Source organism: Procambarus clarkii, chromosome 29 (assembly GCF_040958095.1).
Source record: "Procambarus clarkii isolate CNS0578487 chromosome 29, FALCON_Pclarkii_2.0, whole genome shotgun sequence".
NCBI lineage: Eukaryota > Metazoa > Arthropoda > Malacostraca > Decapoda > Cambaridae > Procambarus > Procambarus clarkii.
In genome coordinates this window covers 6,523,747-6,543,848 of record NC_091178.1, presented here as the reverse complement: position 1 = coordinate 6,543,848, position 20,102 = coordinate 6,523,747, and the positions used below count along the sequence as shown (strand labels likewise).

Below are 20,102 nucleotides of genomic sequence, written 5' to 3'. Positions count from 1 at the left end.
AGTCCCTGTTAACCTTTGTTAAGTAGATGGAATGCAGGAATACAGCACAGTAGGTGTATAAATAACACTACATAATACTGTACAAAACAAACACTGAACAAAATTTCTACACTATGGTTTGCTTCCACTGTCCTACTCCAAAATTTTTTTTGCACAGTGAGTGTTTACAATAAAAGCTGGAGGTAAACAAAGCAGGTTGCATGTCATAGCTTTGAGCACAAGTCAAATACTAACTTATGTAAATTAATTTATTTTATGACACATTCACATCCACTGGAGTGGTGTCATGGGGCACTGAAGCTTTAACACATCATTATCCAGGTGCAAGTGTGCTTGAGAGGCTCTCAAGTGGTGTCCCATGTATCACAAACATACCTACATCAATGTGACGACTTAATTTGAAAATATATGTAGACATTTGGGAAAACTCTATAGGCAGGCTGTTGTCGGTTGAGGGGCAATGACTGTAGGCCGGCGTATCACACACAAGCAGACAAGGATCAAAAGAAACAAAATGGCTGACACCATAGATACTGAAATGTCAACAAAAGACAATAATTTCAAAAGTTTCACTCTGGAGGATGTTACAAATGATAATTTTATGGGCATATTAGTGAAAATTGTGGATCTAATAAAGATAAATGGAGAAAACTTGGTTCATTAGATAGAGAAACTTAAGATCTAACAAGTGAAAATAACTTTTTACAAGAAAACATTTTAGAGGAAGTTGCCAGCGTGACAGATAAGGAAACAACACAGAAAGGACAAATAGAGCAATTAGCACAAAAATGAGACGGAAAATGAAGGGAGCTGAATCTTAAGAAATAAAACAATAGATAGGGACAAAAAGTAAGAGAAACTATACAGATCAGCCATTCTTAATTTAATTTAATTTAATTTAGAGTTAGGGAAGGAATTTCTAAGAGAAAATTCAAACTCAAATGGAAGAAGTTACTAGATTGAAAAGTGAAAAAGAATATGTTTGGAAGTCAAGAACAGAAATGAGCAGTCAGGATCTGACATTGGATGGGCAGAAAGAACTGGTTATTAGCAGTAAATTAGTACAGAACACTGTAGATAGAAGTTTTATAAAAGATTTTGGATGTTTGGAAAAGAAGATACTGTACCATCTATGGTAGACAGAACAACAGAAGAGGAAAAAATCATTGAGAAAGGCTCTCGATAAAGGAAAATGTCAGTAATTTTTGCAGCGTAGGCAAATATGCAAAAGTTACAATTCATCCCTCAAGGGTGACATTATTGTATATGGAGTGAAGCAAATGACAAAAGTGCTTAGGAATGCCAAGAAATTGCAAAATGATGATGGGAATCAATGGTTATTAGGTGAAACTTTTCAAAGGAAGACAGAAAGTGAAACTGAACCATGGTGAAGCAAAACGTTTAAATGAGGATCAAAATGAGGAAGATGAGAGAAATTATTTTTTCTACAAGGAGATAGGGATCAGGAAGCTGGTGAGATGGTACCTAAAAGCAAAGCAAACCAACAAAATTGATGGATGAAAGAAGAGTAAGGGCAAAGGACGAGGGAACATGTTCCTGAAAATTTGTATACCAACATAGATAGGGTAAGGTAAGAAATACTGAGGTTAAATGATACAGTACAGCTTAAGATGCCAGATATTGTTGTACAAGCAGAAACAAAACTGGAAGATACAATTTTAAATTAGGTGGTATTCCCAAGGGACTGTGAATACATAAGGGACATAAAGAGGTTGTTCTAGAAACTGGAACACACTGGAGGGGGTGACATGAAGACTGCTAACAGGGATGAAGAATTTTACACATTTACAAATTATGTGAGAAGAAGAACCATGATAAAAAAAAAAAAAGATCTAGGGGTGGTTCTGGACAGAAAACTTTGTCACCTGAGGACCACATGAGGAATTTTGTGTGAGGAGCCTATGCTAAACTTTCCAATTTCAAAATTGTTTTTAAATACATGGATGGCAAAATATTAAATAAATTATTCATGACCTTCATGAAACCAAAATTGAAATATGCAGTGGTTATATGGTGCCCATATCTCAAGAAGCACATCAGCAAACTGGAAAAGGTGCAAAACATGCAAACAAAATGACTTTCTGAAATGAAAGACAAGAGCTAAGGAGAAGCTAGAGATGTTAAAAATGCCAAAGATAGAAGAAAACGAGGTGATATGATCACTATGTACAAAATAGTAATGGAAATCAACAAAACAGATGACGAATTCTTGAAACATGGAACTTCAAGAACAAGAAGTCATAGACTTAGGGCTAAAGAAACAAAGCTGCTAAAAAAACTTTGGAAAGTTCACTTTTTGCAAACAGAATGGTAGACAGTTAGAATAAGTTAAGTGAGAAGGTGGTGAGTGCCAAAACCATCTGTAGTTTCAAAGGATCATATGACAAAGAGTACCAGGAATATGGGACACCACGAGCACAGCTCTCATCTTGTAACTACACTTAGGCAATTACTTGACACTCAAAAATCTTAATACAGTATTAAATGTTTTTTCTATCAGAAACTGTATTGATACATAAACATATACTGTATCAGCCATCTCACTTCCCTGGCTTGTTTAATTTTCTCAATCTATTTCTTAGCTGTTAAGTAGATCTTCGACTCCCTACCATGTTTAACCATTTTCTTCTGATTAGCACTTTATCAGTTCATAAATACTGCAATGAAATATCCAAAAAGAAATGGATACAAATCATAGAGTATCAAGGAATCACTGAACACGATCACACCGGGATACATCCAGTTTCATTAGTCCTACAGCCACCACATTAAAATACTCCCATAAATGCACTCTATTACACAGTTTTTAATAAATATCCAAGTAAACAAAGACATTGCATCAATATTGATAAATTTGCAATAATATTTTTATTTAGTATTTATTAAAAAGATAACAGCACAACAAAAAGTTAATTAGGCTGTGGTGCTGCAGAGCCGAGCTGGTTCACAATGAAATTACATTTATTGGCTGAGGAAACCTATACCACAACCACCATCATGCACGGTGAGCTGGAACAGCAGTGTACATGGCACCAGTGACCAGGAGGAGCAATGTACATGGCACCAGTGACCAGGAGGAGCAATGTACATGGCACCAGTGACCAGGAGGAGCAATGTACATGGCACCAGTGACCAGAAGGAACAATGTACATGGCACCAGTGACCAGGAGGAGCAATGTACATGGCACCAGTGACCAGAAGGAACAATGTACAGGGCACCAGTGACCAAAAGGAGCAATGTACAGGGCACCAGTGACCAGAAGGAGCAATGTGCATGGCACCAGTGACCAGGAGGAGCAATGTACATGGCACCAGTGACCAGAAGGAGCAATGTGCATGGCACCAGTGACCAGAAGGAGCAATGTACAGGGCACCAGTGACCAGAAGGAGCAATGTACAGGGCACCAGTGACCAGAAGAAGCAATGTACAGGGCACCAGTGACCAGAAGGAGCAATGTACAGGGCACCAGTGACCAGAAGGAACAATGTACATAGTACCAGTGACCAGAAGGAGGAATGTACATGGTACCAGTCAAGAGGCGTAGCTAGGGGGAGAGCAAGGGGAGCGATCATGCTCCCCCGAGCACATTCTTCAAATGTGATGCCTTTTCAATATTGTTTTAAATTTTTTAACTCATTAGTTCACTTGAGTGACAGCTGAAATCATACAAGAGTTTCTTTCGTTCAAAGACATGTACAAGGAGATAATGAGCACTTGCAGTTTGGCAAATTCAAGTGTCCAGAAAGTGATCATCTACAATGTACAGTACATGTACTCTACTAAAATCACCGCTGGCACGTGTTCCATTGTTCCTAACCCCTGTCCACATTGTATCACATTGTTTTGACTTTAACAATAACTATCACAGTCGAAGAACTATCCTTTATCCAGCTCAATCACAGATATATATATCTTTGTTCTTCAATGGACAAGGATTGTCTGGATTAACTTTGCTTTCCGCTGAAAGACAACTGGCTACTAAGTTGGATTATAATAAAGTAATAGATACTGTAACTTTGTAATAATGCAGCCTAGACAAAAGAGACTGTTGTAGTTGCTTCATACTTTTATATTGCTTTGCTTTGTTTTTCTCTTATGTTGACAATTTAAAATAATTAAATACATAAACACACAAGTTTATATTGTGGCTTCATTTTAAATACAATATAGGCTTATGAGCATACTGTAAGAATTTGTTATTGCTTTTATTTTAAATACAAAACAATAGTTATGTCCTTTCTTTAAAACTGTATCTTTCTTGTTTTTTATTTTAAATACAAAATAACATTTATAATGGATTTAAAATTATTTGGCATGTGTCATGGTGCTTTTTTTAATGTGCTCGCGTCCCCTGACTTCAGAACCTGGCTAAGCTAGTGGTGCCAGTGACAAGGAAAAGCAATGTATATGGCATTACAAAACAGAAGGAGCAATGTACATGGTACCAGTGACCAGGAGGAGCAATGTACATGGTACCAGTGACCAGGAGGAGCAATGTACATGGTACCAGTGACAAGGAGGAGCAATGTACATGGTACCAATGACCAGAAGGAGCAATGTACATGGTACCAGTGACCAGAAGGAGCAATGTACATGGTACCAGTGACCAGGAGGAGCAATGTACATGGTACCAGTGACCAGAAGGAGCAATGTACATGGTACCAGTGACCAGGAGGAGCAATGTACATGGTACCAGTGACCAGGAGGAGCAATGTACATGGTACCAGTGACCAGAAGGAGCAATGTACATGGTACCAGTGACCAGAGGGAGCAATGTACATGGTACCAGTGACCAGAGGGAGCAATGTACATGGTATCACTGACCAGAAGTATACCACGCACTAAAGAAAAAAAAATAATTAAAAGCTACCCACCAGTATAGAATGGACGTCGGCAGCACTCAGGCATCGGGATGAGGCTATTATTAATAGCCACGGGCTACCAGTTACGTGACGCTCACTTTAGCACAACATTGTAAAATAAAGTTGATAGTAAACTCAGAAATAATGTAAGAAAAACAAAACATTAAACATAAAATATACTTGACAAAAGCTATATTTTACTTGGGACATCAGAAATGTTAATAAATTATATTTTTGTATCAATTTTCTTTACGTATAAATACCAGAAAATTATGCTTTCTTGCATAATTACAATTATTTATTGCATAATTATTAATACAACGCTTTATTATTTATAAATTGTTCAGTTTGGCAAAGCAAATCCAATTCCAGCTATTCTCAATAAACACAAGCAATAATTGTTAAAAAAGTCTATAACACTTAAATGTTTTTAAAAGACTGGAGATATCCATGAATTTGGCAAAAAAGCCCTAACTGCAATTTGATACCAGATGCCTTCTTTTTTTTTAAGAGTTGATACTCATAATAACGTATGCTATAAAAGCAACTTTCTAAAAATCTGATTTAAATTGTCATAGTCATTAAGAAAACATATACAGATCTGGAGGTAAAACTAAGAAAAAATAAAGTAATTTGGTGGTTTATTTAACACTGTCCATATTCTGTATACATTATTGGGGACGAATATTGAAGGGTCTACAGCAGACAAAATGTAAAATGGAATGAATGATATTTGTAATGAATTAAAATGTAAAACATAAGAGAAAATGAAATTATACAATAAAAATAAAGTTAAAACAAATTTATGTGTACTATAGTGCCAAATAATAATTATATGTACAATCAAAACCGAAAAGCCCTAGCACCTACACAAATATAAATGTACCTTCCCACAGTCATAGTATTGTGGCATATGCAAAATGCCCTTCAACATCATAGTTTGCTGACCATCTATACACTTGCAAGTGTTTTACACCCCACCCAGTAGTAATGATAATAACATGTATGTTTCTTTAGGCTACCACTTAAATGATGAAGTTGCTGCTTGCTTGTAATAAGATAAAAGAATGTTTGAAGCACCAATATGCTGACCAAGTGTAAGAAAAATGTTTTAAAGTAAAGGGAAATGACAGAAAAAGAATATAGTAGAGTATGCACAAGCAAAAATATCTACATTTGAAGGCTAATATCAAGTGTGAAAGATATGTGCTGGACCACCAACTAGTGCAATAATATCACTGTAACTAAACAGTAATATACAGAATGCAATAATAAAAATAAATAGGGCAACCCTTCATTTCTCCCATATTAGTGCTTCCACAGGTGACCAAGGCAAGCAAGTCTACTGCTTGGACACAAATTAAAGCTATTTAAATATACATTAAAATATACTTTTAGCTACAAGTAAAAATGCTTGAAGAAGAACCTGATTTTGCAGCTTATTTCAAGGAGGATAAATAGTAAACTTCAATAACAATAATTATGGAGCTGCTAAGAATTATGGCCAAAATTAAACCAAGTCATGATTTCAATTATTTGAACTCAACATATGTTATAACTTGTTCTGAAGAAATGATCAGCCACCTATCATTAAATAATCTCATGTTCATGATATTCAAGTGATAAATTTACATTTTCACATCCACCAGAAAATGACAAGATCAACAACTATGAACTTTAAGTAATCAGAAAACTCATTTAAAAGTCTAATGAGCATTTCTGATTGCTATCAATGATCCTACTCACAATCAAGGCAAACAATATGCCTTTAAAATTTACCATTAGATCATTAGGAATACATAAGTGAAACAAACACTATCTATGATTAATGATAGTATAGCACTTGTGCCAATATTTATCTCACCTCTATTTTATATATAATTCCTTGTTCTATTTGTAATACTGTACTAGTAAAACAAGTTCTTTTATAATTGTTGGCACTGTATATACTTAAAATCTTATTTCATTATAGTAAAATTAATAATACCTAGAAATATTAATAAGTGTAAGATCAACATTAAGTTATAACTGTCCTGACAGTTTAACAAAGTCATCTGTGGTATGACAGCTAAAGGAACAACAACAGTAGATTAAATGTCAGGTGGTCAAAGTAACCACAAATCCCATTCTGTATTCTATATACAGTAACATTAATACAACATTTATGTATATTTTTATATCTTAAGAATCTGTCATCTATGTTTATGATTTTATTTAAACAAATTTCCCCACAATAAACATGGATTTGTTGTGTGAAATGATGTGCTTACGTGCAATGGGTTATCATCCAGCTTTCAAAATTTGTAAGCAAACAATATTATAATACCATAGCTAAAATTATTAATAAAATCCATAAAAAATACTGTTTTCTTTAGGAATTTGTAACTGCTGTCCAGTATGTATATCCTTTAAAATCAAAATCATCATAAACAAACTAACAGAACTCCCATTGAGGATGGAACAGTCTTGCTTATTCAGTGATAGTCACACTGCAGTGTACACCTCTTAGCTCTCACTGTTTATTATCATTAAAAGAATAGCATGAAATTAATTAAAAAATTACAGAAGTCTAGGAAGATTATTAACTTATACAATGCACTAAATTAAATCAAAGTACATTTGAGGAGTCAGTACAAAATTATTGTAGATTCAAATGGTGATAAATTTAAGTCAGTTAACCAATAAATCAAACTTTAAAAAAAAAAAAAAAAAATTGCGAAGAAATGCTGTACCGTATTCTTTTTTTTTAGATCATCCCAAAAATGGCTGACTTAGACTTGTGACCCCAGGAGTGACTAACCTAACCCTAGAACCTATTACCCTAGGAGTGGTTGCTGTAGCCCTAGAACCTGTGACTCTAGGAGTGTTGACCTAACTCTAGAGTTTGTAACCCAAGGTGTGGTTGACCTAGCCATAAAGCCCGTGACCCTAGGAGTGGTTGACATAACCATGTGATCCCCGGAGTGGTAGACCTAACCATAGAGCCTGTAACCCTAGGAGTGGTTTACCTAACCATAGAGCCCATGACCCAAGGAGTGATTGACATAACCATGTCACCCCAGGAATGGGTGACCTAACCCAAGAGCCCGTGACCCCAGGAGTGGCTAACTTTTCATATTGATCTACTATCATGAATGACATTTAGCAACATTAAGGCTATCTATGGTACAGTTAATATTGCTAAGTCTGTCTCCCACTCCTTGGTCGGTGGTTTGAGACTCCTAGTGCCCAAGTGAATGAAATGTTATTATCCACGGTAGTCTGTTTGATAATTTTGATTATCATTTAAATAATAATCAAATTTTGATTATTATTTTGATTATTTTTAAATACAATATGGTGCTTAAAGGGGGATTCTGACATTTGATCCAACTTGTTTTGTTCCAGCATAAAATAAAATATATTTTACTATCAAAAGTTATAGTTAAAAATGAGCTGCCATTGTTATCTTCTAATAATATTGCAATCTGGGAAGCAAAATAGTTCAGGTGAGGTGAGGTTAATGATGAAATTAATGAAACCTCTGAGAAAATCTCAGGATCTCATCTTCATATTTTATTGTGTATTTATGTATGCATGTATTTATGTGTATATATATGTATATAAAAACACTCTACTGCATTATCCACAATGATCATTGCCAAAGGCTTTCCTAATAAATTGTTTTCAGTAAATTGATTTTACATTTTTGCATGTGCATACACACACTGACTTGTCTTGCAGTAAGAATATCATCTTACCTTGCAGTAATTGGATTATTTTGTGAATAATGCCCTCTTGCTTGTGTAATTGCATTATTTTACAAATACTGTACAGTAATCCTCAATTCAATTCACTGTAATTGGATCATGTGAATACCATACAACACTGTTCATGTTTAAGCAATAATACTTCCAACTCCAAAACTTGGTGTCAAATAGATTAGTGTGGTTTATTACTTAGCATATAATAAATATATATATATATATATATATATATATATATATATATATATATATATATATATATATATATATATATATATATATATATATATATATATATATATATATGTATATATATATATATATATATATATATATATATATATATATATATATATATATATATATATATATATATATATATACATACATACATATATACATATACATACATACATACAAACATACATATAGTATACACAGTCAGCCCTTAATCTGAGCAGATTCAGAGAATGCAGATTTGCAGATACAGCATTCAATTTGGTTTGTGAACATCAATTTTTTTTAGTGTGAGTGCAGATTCACATATGCTGTACATTAACTGTCATATTTCACAGTTCAATTTTTTTGTATATATATTATGAATGTTGCTGCCCCTATGTTTTTCTCAAGCACTATTCCGCAGCTCCCATGTCTCACCCCGGCTCAGCTGTGTGCCCAAACACTATGTGAACTTGTTACTTTGACAATTATATTGTGTTTATTCACTATAGGATAACATTTTTACATGACGATTCCTTGAAAGTCTTCTCCAACGTTGAACCTAAAGATGGTCCTGCTGATAACTCAAATTCTGTGTTAAATTTAGTAACAATTAGAAATGTAAAATGTCTCGAGAGAGGGGAATCTGCTGCCCACCCGTACTTCTGTCTTTAAAGTGAACAAGGAAGATGAGGTCATAGAATAACCCAAGAGTTGTCTATGGAGAGTTTGCATATGGTATATAAAAATTCAATTTTGGAATTCACAAAGGATTTTAAATTTTCTTTGGTTCCCTAAAAAATCTAGTGGACAAAATGGCAGAGTAGTCCACATCATTTTATTTACTAAAATATATACAATCAAATGGGAATGGGAGACTTCCCCATTCACAAGCAAGTGAGAGTGGATGAAGGCAATCCTCATGACTCGCTACCAGTCAGCACCACTGCCAACTAAACCTTTTACAATAGTTTAAAATAAACCAAGAAAATCAATGCTATCTACAGCATTGATAAATGTTAAGTTCTCATTATACAGTACAGTACAGTCCTGGGGTATTTATAGCTGAGAAGTGAGTACTCTACTGTATTGTTTAGGAAACCATAAAAAGGTGGAAAAACTTAATTTGAAGATCTCTAAAACACCTTACTGCCTTTCCCATTGTAAATTAACAAAGCTTATCGCAAGTTATTCATTGAACAGATCATGGGCTAACTGTGGTGTGTAATTGTCTCTCTTACTCACTCATATATACACACACATATATATATATACATATATATATATATATATATATATATATATATATATATATATATATATATATATATATATATATATATATATATATATATATATATATTTATACAAGAGTTTTTACATTCTTGTAAAGCCATTAGCACGCATAGTATTTTGGGCAGGTTCTTAATCTTCATTTTCCCCAGAAGAGCCGCCAAATCATTTAACAACCAGATGCCTATTCACTGCTAGGTGAACAGATACCACAGTTAAGGATTAGTGCCCAGTCAATCCTCCCTGGCCAGGATAGGAACCCAGGTCAAAGTGCTCGTAAAGCGTCGGGCAGGTGTTTTACCATGGGGACTTCAACTGTGCCACGTGAGGAATATATATATATATAAATAATATATATATATATATATATATATATATATATATATATATATATATATATATATATATATATATATATATATATATATATATATATATATATATAAATATATAAATATATATATACATACACACAAACACACACCGTATTTGCCGGCGTATAAGATGTGCTTTTTTATTTTAAATGTAAAAATAAAATGACCTGCATCTAATGTGGCCGTATTACGACTGGGAGACCAAGTGCCATAGGCTAGAGAGACGGACAAGCATACTGGGCAAGTTTGCTAGACACAAATATCGTTGCTAATAATAAAATATTGAAAATAAACCAATAAGTCTGTTATCACAAACTTACGAAAAATTGCTAATGATAGGTCGGCAGTTATGAAGGAAGCTCACATTGGCTCAGTTCCTTACCCAGCATATATAACCTACGCCTGCTATATGTCATACATTATTTAATGACTGTGTTACCTTTAAGAAACATTTATTCATTATCTAAATGAAAAATGCTCCTAAAAATTTGAAAGGTATGTTAGACTTTCATCTGCCTGTCAGTCATCTGTAATGAGTGAATGACAACAAAACCAGAGTGCAGCGATGGTGCGCCACCACCGTGAGTGCTGCCCTGGTGGCCTGATGCAGCAACACATCCAGAAAATTGAGGAGGTAAGAGTTGGGGTTGAAAAACCACTTTAAAATATCTTTCAATAAATGTATGATGAAACATACTAAAATAGCTTTTTCCACAAAATATCCTTGTAAAATAGGGTTGCAGCTTACGTGAGAATGTGTCTTTTACGCTGGCAAATATGGTAAGTATGTATGTACAGCATATGTATGTATGTATGTATGTATGTATGTATGTATGTATGTATGTATGTATGTATGTATGTATGTATGTATGTATGTATGTATGCATGCATGCATGCATATATATATATATGAATGACAGTGTCAGACCACGAAGGAAGGATTGTGTTAATTTCTTTGTGATTTACACACACACACAGACCGTATATAGGTAGATATATATATTTAGTTGAAAACGACAGGTTTTAAATTTATGATTCTGGCACGAATCTTCTCGATATTCCTTGTTTTTCTTCACTGAAGCAGGAAGTTGAAAAATTATCTCTTCAAAGTTCATTTTTACTTTTAATTTGGGTCTGATGCCTAGTGATGCATTTTGTAAGGTTTCTCCTCATATTCTCAAAGACAAATTCTACTGTGCTTAGCACCTGGTTATATTCTTTTATGGTGAGGTGGTTAGGTGACATATGGATGAACGATATTACATGGGGCGATATTAATAAGTTATTAAATATATCAACATAGAGTGTGACATGCTGGTAGCTTATGTTCTTCTGGCTACTTCCATTCCTGTTACAGGGTCATTCGGTCCAGCTTCTGCGTTGGCCCAGTGTCTTGAAGTGAGTAGAGTGTAATTGTGTATTAGCTGGTTATTGATTGAATATTGATTTCAATAAATATTGATTGAATATTGAATCAATGATTAAATATTGAATTAATCAATAACCAGCTAATACACAATTACATTCTACCCACCTTAAAACCCCGGGCCAACGCAGAAGCTGGACCGAATGACCCTGCAACAGGAATTGAAGTAACCAGAAGAACATAAGTTGCTAACATGTCACACTCTTATGTTGATACTGTACATTTAATACCTTATTAATATCGCCCCATGTAATATCGTTCATCCATATGTCACCTAACCACCTCACCATAAAAGAATATAACCAGGCGCTAAGCACATTAGAATTTGTCTTTGAGAATGTGAGGAGAGCCCTTACAAAATGCATCACTAGGCATCAGACCCAAATTAAAAGTAAAAATAAACTTTGAAGAGTTAATTTTTCAACTTCCTGCTTCAGTGAAGAAAAATATAAGGAATATCGAGAAGATTCGTGCCAGAATCATGAATTAAAATCTTTCTGTCGTTTTCAACGCAATATGTTTAAAAGAAAGACTGCTACCAAAATATACTAATACACTATATACAGTATGTATATATGTATGTATGTGTGTATATATATATATATATATATATATATATATACACATTGCAAAGTATTTTTAATTGCAATCTGCTATGTATAATTATTTTGTCTTAATACTGCATAACTTCACAAAAGCATTATGCTCTACTTATACCATAAAAATACTATCACAACTTAGCACAGGATCTACAAAATGGACATTATTTTTAACTGTTCACATATCAGGTTATATTCATATTTTGTCTTTTGTTAAACTTAATGTTAAGTGATAACATAATATGTCAAAATGATATTACAACAATAAATAGCAAGCACATATTTCAATTACTATATCAGGTGATTGTGGAAACACATGCATGGAAGTTCTCTTTCCCTTATGGTGAAAGTCAGACTGATGGAGAACTCTCCAGTCTTTGTTCATAACCTTAATGGTTGTTAGTAAGTTTGACTATAATAATTGTTCATTCATATTAATTTTAAATGACTTACAAGGTTATATGAATTTTGTCAGAGATGTCTCATGTTATTCAGCTGCCCAGAGAATGACGGGCAGAACAACGTTGTAACATCAATGAATGATGGGCAGAACAACGCTGTAACATCAGTGAACAATGGGCAGAACAATGTTCTAACATAAATAAGGAAAGCAGAGTGAACAACAGTACATTAAGAGCAACATATGTATTGCACCTCTCTCTAAATTCAAAACCAGGAGCCAAATTTGTTTAACAAATTTAAAAAGTTACACACAATATAAATAAACATTAGTAATTCGATGATAAATAAGTATTAAATAAATATGTATTGTCAGATGTAATCCTTAATGGAAACTTTATGATAAAGTCCAAGTCTTAATTAATCCTCAGTTCTCCTGGTTTGAAGGAACATAAATAATAATTTGTCTGTACAAGCAGTGAACATACACATCATCAAACTGAAAATGGCATGGCTGGCTGGCTGGCTGTAAAAGTAAAATGTCTTAGAATAATTTAGTAGTGATTACCTATTTGTGGTTTTACTTAACAGAGCTGCAGCTCATGATGTCCCAAATTCAACTGTACATTAATCACATTTACCAAGTTCTCTATGCCTTTCAGACCATACTACCACATCCAGCAGTTCTCTTTGACAAGAAACACTTTTTCACATCTCTGTAGCACTTGTCTTTACTATCATAAATGTATGACCTCTGATTCTACATAAAGCTACAGTATGGAAATCTTCCTTATGCATCTTTTGACTTCCTTTGATGCATTAGAAAGTAGCCATGTATATATATGTGCTTTCCTATTATATTTCATTCACCTATGGTGCAGGTGAATAAAATAACATCTCATCCACCTGCACTATCGGACCCTTGAACTCACGACTACCAGAGTAGAAGACAGGAGTTCTACCGACCACCTAACGACGAATACCCACAATAAGAGAGGGTCCCAGACACATACAACTCATATCCAATTGGAACTTTCAACCTTTCCTGGGTGTATCATTTGAGTCTGGTGGTATTAGGTGATCCACTGGCCAGTTATATAAATTGCACACCAAAATAAACATGGAAATAATATTTCATTCACCTGCACCATTGGAATAAATGAAATGCTATTTCCATGTTTATTGTGGTTTGCAATTTATATGAATGGCACATGAATCACCTAATATCACCAGACTCAAGTGATACCCCAGAAGAGGTTGAAAGTCTCCGTTGGATACAAGTTGTGTGTTTTTGGTACGCTCTCTTATTGTGGGTATTTGTACTTAGGTTGGTAGAGCCCCTGTCTTCCCCTCTAGTGGTCATGAGTTTGAGGCTCTAATGATACAGCTGAATGAAATATATACAGTATATTATATATATATATATATATATATATATATATATATATATATATATATATATATATATATATAATTTATATATTTTCTAATCATAAGGGTCTGGTTAATTTATTCTATTCTTACAACAGCCATGCCATTCCTCAGTCATGTGTTTTACAACTGCACTTGTGACTAGATCAGCCAACACAAGCCTTCAAAATGTTTTCAAAGGCTCAGTCTTTATTCAAGTATCAGAAATGTAAGTTTTGTATTAAACCCAACCGCACCAGCTTTGCACCTAGATGCCAGTGGCCTCCGCAAAGCTGGTCATGCCTTACTAAGACTGAAAGTTAGCTGATTCTGTCACAACTTATGACTTTATCACCTTAATTGTTATCCCTTCGTCCTCTTCATCCTCTTCTGCCATCATGCTCAGCCTCTTTTTCTCATCTTCATTTAGAGCATCCCTCTTGTTACCACGTTTCTTAGTGCTGTGGGAGACACCACCAATAAGTCTCACTTATATGCCAAGTAAACTGATTAAAAATATCCAACATTTCTGTCTTGTAAGTACTTTTTCAAATTAAGTCATGAATTATGATTGACAGGTGAGGGTAGAGGTTACACATGATTTGTATACAGGCATCTTTAACATTTACAACAGCAGTTAAGGGTTGCATATCTTTATGCAATTTAGTATCACACAAAAAAATGATAAGAATTATTGAGTTAACTGAAAATTAAGAATACACAAAGAATTAGAAACTCACCAACAAGAAGGAAATTTAATAGCAGTTTAATTTTATATACTGTACAAAGGGCACTTTAATATTAGAGCCATATTTTATATATCAACAATGAAACTACGGTATGAGCTATAGCAATCTTATATATTCTCTTTTCTATTTTCATGTGAGTTTACAAATAAAAAAAAATAAAGTTTACTATGAAATGATCTCAACAAAGAATAATCATGCAAATTTCACTTATTACACATATCAAATATTGGCAAACAAAAAGATTGTAAAAAAAAAAAAAAAAAAAAAGAGAGAGAGAGAAACAAGAGGTGTTCCAGCACTGGCAGGTCAACATAGAAGCTTTCATAGTACAATAATGGGAAACTGTTTACTGATTGTATGTAATTTTGTTTTTATTGTAATGAAAGTTTGGTACCAAGATGTGAATTGTGCAATCATGTCTATTTTACTCTTTAATCCCTATTAATAGTACTGTACTTGCTTACATTATTATACCTTAGGAGTCAGCACACTTTTACAATAACTAAAGAAAATAAATAAAATGACAACTTAACACTAAGAAATTTAAAGGCAAATTCTTGTTGGAAATATCAGAACATTGTGTACAACTCTTTCTCAAGTGTGAGCAGTGTTGTTAATGGTGTTAAAGAGAGAACACTTAGAAACATTCTCTCTCAGAAATGATTATTCAAGACTACACAAAGCAAACATAACATACAAAATTAGGGAACATCAAGAAAGCAAATATACCCATAATAATACAAATTAAGCATCAACAAAGCAAACAAATACATGCAAAACACATTCTATTCAATTTATGAGCCATACATCAAGTAGTGGCTCACAGGCCAGGTATGCATGCACAAGTACCAGGCTGTGGTTAGTGATTTACTGTTCAAGACTGGTTTGTAAATATAGTAACAATCCAGCATAATTAGCAGAATGTGTGATACCAGCAACACGAATCCAACATTATATATTAATTCCGTATTTTGCCGAATGCACGTGATGGTAATACCACATTTCTCCTAATTTTAGAACAAAAGTAAAAGATTTATAAGAGTTTAAAAGGGTCATATTTAATGCTTACCTGTATCAGTAGATCACCTGTATATTTGCTGATAGGTGCTCTTTCCTTCTGAGATCTAATACCTGATCATGTTCTCAATAGTATCTCTACAACAAGATTCAAACTCCCCTTGAACATGATAAGTAATTCTGGTTTCCTAGGTAAGCACCAAGTGAGTTCATTACGATCCATTAAGTGCTCCAATAAAATCAAAGTTTTTGACTAAGCAATTTTTAGGCATTAATTTAAATAAATTGTATATAACCTCTCAATGTTTATTAGAAGTTGTATTGTATATATTTACATAAAAACTGTATAAAACTAAATGCATGATAAGCTGGTTTCATCAGTCATGAATTACCCAGAAACTATCACAATACTGAACTCTATATGTGCAGTTTATGATAATTTTGTGCAAATCCGAAGTTATATAATAGACACCACTTAGAAGACTTTCCCAGCATGTTTTGCCTCATCTCAAGGCTTCAGTCAGCCTAGTGCTAGTTGAAAAAGAGCTTAAGACATAGTACAGTATAACCTGTGGGTAAAAGTCTTCATATATAATTTTAACCTGAATGTTCCCCCAAGATCACCTATACAGTCGAGCATCTAATATCCAAAGATCCAAAATTAATAATACTGTATACCCAAAATCTGAAAGGATTTAACAATATTATATTTAATACTTATGAAAATATGAACAAAATTCCATAAACTTCAAAACTTTTTTTTATTACAATGACCAAAAAGTTTAAAATTAAAAAAATATTGCACTCATCTTTTCCCCTCCTGTGCATACTCCACATAATTGACTTCTTGCTAAATAAAAATAGATTTACTGATGATTTGTGACACGTTTATATATATATAGCAAAAAATTGCAAATAAATAAAGTTAAATAATAAACATTTAACATATAATTATATTACAAACTTATGCCAACATGGAGGGAAACAGGTCTGTACAATCTGAAAACAATATCCCAAAGGGTTCACAACCGATGATTTCAAATTTTACATACTCGACTGTAACTGGAATTCACTACAAACTGATTCTTAGGAATCCGACTGGCTGCCAAGAACCTAGGTTGTCCTAATGCAGTGTAAAAGTTGTTACTTGATAAAATACCTATGCCTTAGCCCCAAGTGTAAGGGATTAGTATATCCATACAATTGAGAAACAATTCCAGTACTTCAAGCAAGTATATCGGAGGCTGAGAATGTATGATATCGCTTACTCACATACTGAGAATCAATTCTTAGTGACCTGTGCATGTGGTACCTGACATCTGTTGAGAGTAGTGTTCATTCCAAACATAACTGAGGAGAATTTCTTCTCATATCCCTTCCCAACATTAAATGTATATATAAATATTTTTTAAACGTATACTATCTCTGGTTGTATTAGTTCAGACCCTTTGCCTCATATAAGAAAATATATAACACTTGGTGTAGCCTTGTGAGGCTCCCACATATGCACTTGTATGGTCCATTTCTCTGTACTTATGGAGCTTGGCTGAGTGCCTACATGTGGCAGTGTCATCTGCATGGCCAATAATAAATTCCATGTAGGTATCAATCAAGGATAATACACGTGTAGTTCTGCACTAATCGCCTACCATTCTTCAAAGTGGGGTGCATTATAGTTCCATCAGGGAAGCCAGTGAGATGGCAGAAATGTGGAACATTAGGAAACCAGGCTCTTTTTCTCTTCTGGACACCCAGCTGTGGTAAAGTTACTCTTGATAATGTCACTGCCTTCACTGCGCATTGAGTGCCAGCCCCATGTGCTTTGGCGTCAGGCCATGCTGGCTGCATTTGTCTGCCTCTGCCTTCCTGCAAATACTTTACACTTATATACATTGTGGACTGGTGTAGCGAGGAGGAGAGCCACTGCAATTCAGAGGGTTTGCAGTTTGAGACACGTGCCTTTTGCAGAAATGGGGTATACTAATGGACAATCACTTGCACGGGGAGCCATCACTGCTATGAGATGAATAATCTCACATTATGTTGGTGCAATATTAAGACATATAGTAGCTGCTCCATCTATGATGTGGCTGTCCAAGCTGGATTGCCTGTGGGTTTTAGATGTGGCTGGTTGGAGTGCTGGCCTTGGAGATGAGATTAATTGACATTCAGGGAATACCATGAAGTTTTTAATTTTTTTTTTTTTGCTTTCGTCTACCAAAGAGTCTTGCATTCTCTTTCTTGAAACTATAGTCTAAATGGATTTCATAGGGTTCAGCTGAGCACCAGCAGGAATCAAGGAATTACTGAAGGCCTCCTTTTTCTTGACTAGTGGTGGAAATGAACAAATCCACATGGGCCGTGACGAGGATTCGAACCTGCGTCGGAGAGCATCCCAGACACTGCCTTAATCGACTGAGCTACGATATGGTCAAAAGGAGTTGAAACTGAAGTTCTACTGAACTTACTGGATCCTGCAGCCTCTCCGAGGCACAAACCAGGGTTTTACACAACTCCCCCCCATGCACTCGAGCTATATCAATAGATCGTTCTCCCTCTTCACCCTTACTTCATTGCACACAGAAATCACAATTGCATGATGCATCAAATGAACATCCTTTTGGATTGTCAAATGAATCCTTGTCACATGAACAAATCCTTGTGGATTTGTTCATTTGATGCATCACGCAATTGTGATTTCTGTATGTAGTGGCGGAAATGTTGGGGGACTGTCAGACTTTGTGCAGTCAAGAGATTAGCAAGAGTTGTGAAAACATGGCCAAAATCCCCATCCATCCAGACCTCCATATAAAACAACCTTGAATAATGAACCTAATCTGCCCACTGTATCTCTCCTACAAAATTTGAAGGTGTAGGAAAAAATTCTGATTTTGGAAAGGGTTGTCATGAAATCTGGAACATTAAAGTAATTTCCACCACACCACATTTTTCAAAATTTTGGCTATTTTTTTTTTCATTGTGGTCACCAATGTGACCATTGATGGTCAGAGATTAGGTCAGGGGAAGTGCCATAAATAACATTCTTAAAATGGTTATGATATTAATCTCCTTAATTATTAATTCCAATAGGGGTTCATGGCCTTACCTTTGAATACCAATTAATAGCAAGAACTGGGGAATGGGAAATACTGGGGATAAAGTTGAAATCTCTTTGCAATCAGTGTTTCCTGCTAGATAATCATCATATGAGGAGTTGAAATTCACTCATTGAATGTGAGAAAAATACAATATGAACAGTAACTCTGTTGCCTATGTTGGATTCCAATACTGTTGGAATCCATTAACCATATTAAAAATAAAACTATATGGTATATGTTCATTTTGAGTTTGTGTTCATGCAAAAATGTGACATTACTTTTGACAAATAAGGTTTAGAGGCTGGGGCATGAGAAATAATCCAGAGGTGAAATCAACTTTACAGATAAGTTCTCCTCATAGATATCTATCATGTTGAAATTAAAAGTGAACTGGATCGTCAATACAATTTTATCCCCAATGCTTTGGAGACTATTGACACTTGGGGTGAAAAGTCCAAAGAGCTCTTTGCAGTACAGTATCTGGGTTCTAGGTTAATCAAAATAACAAGAGAGCCAAAAGCTGCCAGCTACCTTTTCCAGTGTTTGAATAAGTGTGACAATACTGAAAAAAATCATAGATCTTGCCCAGAATTCAAGAAGTTCTACAAATTGTGCCAATTTATTGTGCATTTTTCATGTTAACTATCTTCTGTAAAATGGCTGGCCATGAGTGTACATTGCCAACATGTCAAACCATAAGAGACACTGATCAAACAATTTTGAAATTTGTTAACATTGTCAGAAAAGATTCAATGTTCAAGATTGTTCACCTGCATATTCCTCCTCTACAGCAGTGATTCAAAGTTACTTTTTTCTGAACACAAAATTAACTCATGTGAAGGTGTCCAGTGGGGTTGTCTCCTTACCCATCTCATTTTCTGCTCAGTC

General features: G+C 34.4%; 1 protein-coding gene across 29 annotated transcripts in view; it reads right to left on the bottom strand.

The window, feature by feature from the left end:
• LOC138349576 (electroneutral sodium bicarbonate exchanger 1-like) overlaps positions 1–20,102 on the bottom strand; it is a 287,070-nt gene that overhangs the window by 22,735 nt on the left and 244,233 nt on the right. For 26 of the 29 annotated variants that reach the window (XM_069333338.1, XM_069333316.1, XM_069333339.1 and 23 more), the window contains one exon: positions 14,706–14,811. The exons of 1 other annotated variant lie outside the window; for it this stretch is intronic. In XM_069333338.1, the coding sequence (XP_069189439.1) occupies positions 14,706–14,811 (106 nt within the window). Of the gene's footprint in view, positions 1–14,337; positions 14,812–20,102 lie in introns of those variants that run through there. 2 more of the 29 variants (XM_069333345.1, XM_069333346.1) reach the window with 1 other exon arrangement.